Source organism: Coenobita brevimanus, chromosome 67, assembly GCF_032717465.1.
Source record: "Coenobita brevimanus isolate Jiangsu-jjx chromosome 67, ASM3271746v2, whole genome shotgun sequence".
Classification (NCBI taxonomy): Eukaryota; Metazoa; Arthropoda; class Malacostraca; order Decapoda; family Coenobitidae; genus Coenobita; species Coenobita brevimanus.
Window position 1 is genome coordinate 32,763,304 of NC_137020.1, and position 6,634 is coordinate 32,769,937.

General features: G+C 39.5%; 1 protein-coding gene across 1 annotated transcript; it reads left to right on the plus strand.

Moving 5' to 3' along the window:
- The first annotated feature begins 1,247 nt into the window (after positions 1–1,247).
- On the plus strand, positions 1,248–6,406 carry shv (DnaJ heat shock protein family member shriveled). The gene is made up of 8 exons (XM_080276863.1): positions 1,248–1,309; positions 2,731–2,925; positions 3,576–3,768; positions 4,256–4,398; positions 4,893–5,042; positions 5,284–5,386; positions 5,558–5,717; positions 6,139–6,406. The coding sequence occupies exons 1-8, from the start codon at positions 1,248–1,250 to the stop codon at positions 6,201–6,203; spliced, it is 1,071 nt and encodes a 356-aa protein (XP_080132989.1). The 3' UTR covers positions 6,204–6,406.
- The last annotated feature ends 228 nt before the right edge of the window (positions 6,407–6,634 follow it).

Here is a 6,634-nt window from a genome sequence, read left to right on the forward strand (position 1 = left end):
AAGAGACAAGCTTGTGAGGCGAGCATTAAAGCACCAATAGGTGCATACACAGTCTCGCTTATTATACTGGTGAATTATTTAATGTACTAAACTGCTAGTTAAAATGGAAATTATTACAGCATAGTAGGCTCTTACCTTCAGTCTAAATCACATTGAAACAATTTGTAAACTAAATTACTACACGATAAATACGTCCTACTCTCTTAATTCATACTGACTTTATGGATTGTGTTCAAAATTATGGTACCGTAATCCTTGGATACAAAAATCTTGCAGCACTAAAGGTGAATTCTATAATAACCCACCACCTTCTTTTGTTGTATAAGTATTGCGTATACCTTTACAACACTAAACCTTTCCATCAATCAATAAATAATGATAATAATTGAAAACTCACTGTCCGCACCCACCCAGAACCCCCGAGCCCCCGACAACAACACGTGCAGCGTGTGGTGTTTACATTCTCAGCAACCTGACAGAATATACCCAAATATACCCAAAATAAGCACTAAAAAAATAATACAATTTAAATTACCTCTTTTATAAACCAGCTTTGATATTTATCTATTTTCATTTTTCGCACCATAGACATTAATAAACAGAAGTTCACTCAAAGACTAAATGAAATGCCAGACTCCTTGTACTACTCACCGTTTAGCTAACTAAACATAAATTAAAAAGGTGCCACCTATCCATCTTGAATACCGAACTATAGTAAGATATTAACATTAAAATATGGTGTGAAATAATGTTCTTGTATATGAGTAATTGATTGGAATTGTTTATTGCTGTAAAAGGTACAGGGTGCTAATACAACTTGCTAGAAAAAGGCACTTGTGGCAAGTTACCTTTTACTCAATAGAAACTGAATTACCCATGAGAGGTACAGGTTTACCACTTGAATTATTAAATTAAGGGTGCACGGTAGAAGTTCAATCCCATATAGTGTTTAGGTCGTATTTTATCTTACAATCCCATTAAACTGAATATATTGTAAGAAGTACGTGGCACTCCAGAATGAGGCCGCGTCGTCTGCCTACTTTGCTCTTATACATTTTAAGATATTGCAACTTTACCGCTTTATTAGTATAATTCTTTTATCTTTATGTAAATTTTTGCACATTCTAACTATGAAAAATATAATTTACTACTATTACTTGGTCAATTTGTTACGTTAGATATATTTTTCCTGGTGATCTGTTTCCACTAGATGTATAACCTTAGCAGACAGTCACAGTTCTGTCAAAATGACGCCGAGGTGGAGTTGGGCACTCTGCTTATTACTCATTATTGTGGCCGTCGAAGCGGGGTAAGTGGTATTTTTTCTCCATGGAAAGGCTCAGGTATGTTTGAGGCGATGGAGGTAATTCATTTTTATGCAATGAAATAACTTTTAACGTCTTTAATAAGTGATGTTTGAGCTTCCTTACCGATCAGCTGATTGATGATGCTCACTACTATTTCAAGGGTTTTAGTCATTAGAACTGCAATTTTTAGCCTGGAGTTGATGTTAGTTTGCCCTGATGATTGATGAACAGATGGTGTGTAGGGTATTTCGTGTCTATTTTAGTGGTTATTGTGGTGTGGGTGCCAGAGCCAATCAGCGCGGGCCACCACGCCGCCTCGACCCGCCACGTTTAAATGTCAGGCAGGGGCGGATCTTGGAGGAAAGTATTGTTGTATAATGTCTGGGTTATGCCTGTGTGGTTGAGTCGGGATTCCTGAGGTTTGAATGGTGAGTGAATGGGTGTGTGGTCCATTCAGCTGCTTGGTCTCTCGTACCGTCATCTGTGAGATATGAGTTAAAGTGGAATGGGGAGTGATAGAGGATGCTTAAAACCACACACATATGTATACTGTATTGATTTACAGTCATGCATTGCTTTGTACTGTACCCTTTTTAAGTACTGCTTTACCTAACGGGAGCGGCAATTCCACCTATATTGTAACAAACTCACGATATGAAGGTAAGTAATTTTGGTTCATATGCAACACTGATAATCAACTGTTGATTTGTGACTGCAAGGAGTGATTTGAAAAAAACAAAATATACCTAATTTGGGATATTAAAGGAAGCAGACTGGTCACCTGCTGCAGTGTTTACCGACAATCTCTCCAACTGGTCCTGTTGTTTACCAGTCACTATTCAGACTGGATGTATCAGTGTATCTTGTGTCAAAGCTATAGGAAACTTAATGATTTAACCAGACGTAACCTAATGCAACCTAACCTAACTTACGTTTGACAGCCAGCTTTCAAATGTAACAATCCTCATTAGGAACTTCAAATATGGCAAACTACTGGTGGACATTGGTGGAATATTTACCCGTTCTAAATCCCCATTTATATGTTTTAGAGGTAAGTTTTCAAAAATCCCCAGCAGCTGTGGTAATCCTAGAAAAATAATAAGCAACCTGTGAAAGACTTATTTCAATAGAAAATATGGAAAGGTCACACCAGTTTGGCAAAGAATTAATCTATTTTACTCTTCCTTGGCCTACAAATGACATCTCTCCCTCCACCTTGATTGCCGAGGTGTATCAATAAATTAACACTAGAAAATGGTGCTAGTCTCAGACAAGTGCTATGAAATGGAATGTATGTAGTCATAGCATTGTCTTATTCTGCCCCTGAGCTACATGAAATAAGCTGCAAAGGGATAATAATCGGGGCCAGTTTAGTGTAAAAGGAGTTTAATTTCCTTACTGACCTCCCCCTCCCTTTCCTCAGCCGTGACTTCTACAAGATCCTCGGTGTACCTCGTGATGCCAATGTAAACCAAATCAAAAAAGCTTACCGACGACTGGCCAAGGAGTACCACCCGGACAAAAACAAAGACGATCCAAATGCAGAGGATAAATTCAAGGACCTGGGAGCTGCCTATGAGGTGCTGGTGGATGAGGAGAAGAGACAGAAGTATGACAGGTAGGTGATAAGTGTGATAGAGGTGACAGGTGTGACAAGTATAATGGGTGTGTTATATGACAGCTTGAAGATCAACTGACAGGTATATGACAGGTGTGACAAGTATAACCAGTGTGTTGTATGACAGCTTGAAGACCAATTAACAGGTATATGACAGGTGTGACAGGTATAACCAGTGTGTTGTATGACAGCTTGAAGACCAATTGACAAGTGTGACAAATATTACAGGTATGTTGTATGACAGCCTGAAGACAAACATGACAGGTATATTACTGCTGGTCAAGAAGTAGAATTGACAGGTGTGACAGAGGTATGATAGGTACAGTATATAACTCCTTGTAAAATGCATGATGACAAGTGTATAACAATAGGACAGAAAAAGACAGTGACAGGTATGTGATAAGGATGACAGATGTGTTGCAAGTATGACAAGTATGTGTTGGTGGATAATGGGCAATTGCAGTATGACAGTGTTTATGCCGTACTGTTTAGAGATGATGTTATACTACCGTTATTAGAGAATGAATAAAAAAATCAGAGACTGGTTAACCCTTACGCTATGATTGACAGATTAAGAGTTAAGACGTGTAGCAGAGTCTGGGAGTCTAAAGTTAAGTGATAGGTCTCATACTCGTACGCGTGACCGTCAGATGTGGAGAGGAGTGTGTGGCCAAGGATGAAGGGTTTGGAGGTATGGACCCCTTCGCCTCCTTCTTTGGGGACTTTGGCTTCGGGTTCGGAGGCGGAGGAGGGGGGCGTGAACGTGAGGTGCCCAGGGGAGGAGACGTCACCATGGATATGCTGGTCACACTGGAGGAACTCTATGTTGGTAACTTTGTTGAGGTGGGTACAGTATTCAGTCTGTGTTGGTGTGAGTGGTTAAAAACATTTATCATCCACTTTCTCAATGTGGTGCAATTTTCAGATGGCTGTATGCCAAGTGACAAGCCAAATGATTACCTGCCCTCCAGGAAACTGTTTAATATACTCCGTGGTAACCATATAGCCAACAAGTAGACTGTTACAGGTAGTGGTCTTATGAGGGAGTTGAAGGCCAGTTATGTCAGTGCCATCACAGGAAGATCTCTCACAGCACCTGGTTATTTATGTACCGGTCAACCTTCTCAGTGGAGTACATCTTGAATTTTTATCCATACTCTTCTCTAACTCCCCATACCCTTGTTTGTATAGGCTTTTCATCTTCAAAATTCATCCACATCCATCATCATGTCTACAGTAATCAGTAGTGCCAACAAATATTTGTTTTGTTGTGATAGCATGCTGATAGATTTAGTTCTGATGATAGAATATGTGTATTTTTCCCCTGCAGATGGTACGCAACAAGCCAGTAGCACGGCCATCAGCAGGAACACGGCGATGTAACTGCCGGCAGGAGATGGTGACACGGCAGCTGGGGCCAGGACGCTTCCAGATGACACAGCAGCAAGTCTGTGATGAGTGTCCTAATGTCAAGTGCGTACAGTGTGGGGAATATCAAGATTAGGGTAGTCTTTTGTGAAAAGAGTTTCTTTCCTGTGTGAAGCATCTTCTTATTGATTCACCTTTTTTTTTTTTTTTCTCATGCTGAAATTGCATTTTTTTTTTTTTCCTTTGTGAATAACCTTTTGATTGAGTCGAAGCAGCATCTGTGATAAGAGCAATTATATAAAGGACAAGGTATGAAAGAACAGTGTTAGAGTGCTTCATGATCTTCATAGATGTAGCAGTGTCTCCATAAAACTACATAAAGATAGCACAGTATCAATAGAGTGAAGTGATAGACAGTATTACAACTCACCAGGGTAATGCTCAGTGTCATCATCATCATCCTGATCTTTTTTCATCGACCTCCATACCTGGTTTTCTCATTAATCTGCATAGTAACAAAATACCTTTGTGCAAAAACTTTATGAAACCACAAAATTGAAGAACAAGAGGTAACCATCCAATTTGTAACATCACACCAGGTTGGTGAATGAGGAACGCACACTCGAGTTTGAGATCGAGCCCGGGATGGTGGATGGCCAGGAGCACAAGTTTGTTGGTGAAGGAGAGCCACACATTGATGGTGACCCCGGTGACCTCATTATACGTATCCGCACACAGCCACATTCAAGGTGAGGTTGGCTTTAGGTTTAGAGCCTGGTGGTCAGTTAGGTTAAGGTGCTCCAACTGGATGTAGCCCTAAAGTGTTTGCATCCAAGTGTTGGTTAGGATTTTTTTTTTTTCAATTATTTTTTCTTAAGAAATCTTAGAATAAAAATTTTATGCAAATTTTTTGTAGTGTTAGAATTTAGTATGTTTTGGGGTAGAACAGGTTAAGACGAATGAGCTGTAAGGGCATTTTGTGTGTTGCAGGTTTGAGCGTCGTGGTGATGACCTCTACACCAACGTGACCCTCTCATTGCAGGAGGCATTGCTCGGATTTGAACTCGACATCCCGCACCTTGACAGCCACAATGTAATGTTTTTTTTTTTAATTGAAAACTACTGAAAGATTATCATTGATGTATAGTGCTGCTTTTACCTGTTGATTTGAATATTAACACTCATGGTAGATATAGTTCATTTGGGGGGTTGATTTGATACACATACTGCACTGTACATCTCACCTTCACACCATTATTCCCAGGTACATGTTGTGAGGGAGAAGCCAACGTGGCCGGGTGCTCGGATCCGCAAGAAGGGCGAGGGGATGCCGAGCTATGACAATAACAACCTTTTTGGCACACTGTATATCACCTTCGATGTGGACTTCCCAAAGGCAGAGTTCACACAGGAGGAGAAAGAGGGTGAGTGTTCAGTGGGGAGCCTGGAGTTATTTTTGCAGTAACATGATTGTGGTGATAATTACTTAAATACTGTATACCAGTAACATATTTTCATTGTTTATTCCTTTGAAGGAAATACCTGTATGGTATGATTTACATTTGTATCAGAATCTTCTCAGATACTGTTAGCATTATGTACAGTAGTGTGGTAAAATAAGCCAACAATTTGATTGTATTGTAACACAAGCAGAATTATTGCGCATTGTGCATGAGTGTAAAGATGTGCAGTTTGGTCACCGCAGTCATTTCAATATGACAAGCCCCATTCTTCTCATTTCCCATTTTCATTGTGGCCCAGTGCTTGAGAACATGTAGGTGATAATGTACTGTAGGTTGTGCCAAATATAATTTGCTGTCTAACTGTGATAATTTTCTTTTTCAGCACTGAAGAAGATCCTGAAACAGGACTCCATAGGGAAAGTATATAATGGTCTAAGAGGCTACTGATTTATATAGTAGAATTAGGGTTTTTGTACAGATTGTTATATTTATGAGTGAGGTGTGTTTGTCAACTTGTAGAAATTTGTCAAAGACATGTCTAAATGTGAATGAATGTGAGTGAATGAAACAGGGTACACCAAGAAAGGTGCAAGAGACTTCAAAAATTTATTCTTTGGCTAATTTTGAGAGAGAGAAAAAAAATGCTATTTCATTATGGGTACAATTCTCAGCCATTATGAAGCTGCATTTAATGTTGACTTTATGGGGGGAAATTGTCTGATTCACTCATAAGATTAAGTAATTGTTGCTCTTTAGTGGCAGACAACTGAACCCACATTGATGATACATTTCTACTCAAAATTAGCCCAATAATAACCTGTTGAAGTTGCTCACACATCCCATAACACCCTGTATTTCTTGCATTTGTGTGTGTGTCA

Bases quoted from the DNA above. Each gene is read 5' to 3' on its own strand.
- shv (XM_080276863.1), top strand. From the start codon at position 1,248: ATGACGCCGAGGTGGAGTTGGGCACTCTGCTTATTACTCATTATTGTG. The intron at 1,310-2,730 runs GTAAGTGGTATT...CCCTTTCCTCAG, and splicing joins ATTGTGGCCGTCGAAGCGGG to CCGTGACTTCTACAAGATCC. The intron at 3,769-4,255 runs GTGGGTACAGTA...TTTCCCCTGCAG, and splicing joins ATGTTGGTAACTTTGTTGAG to ATGGTACGCAACAAGCCAGT.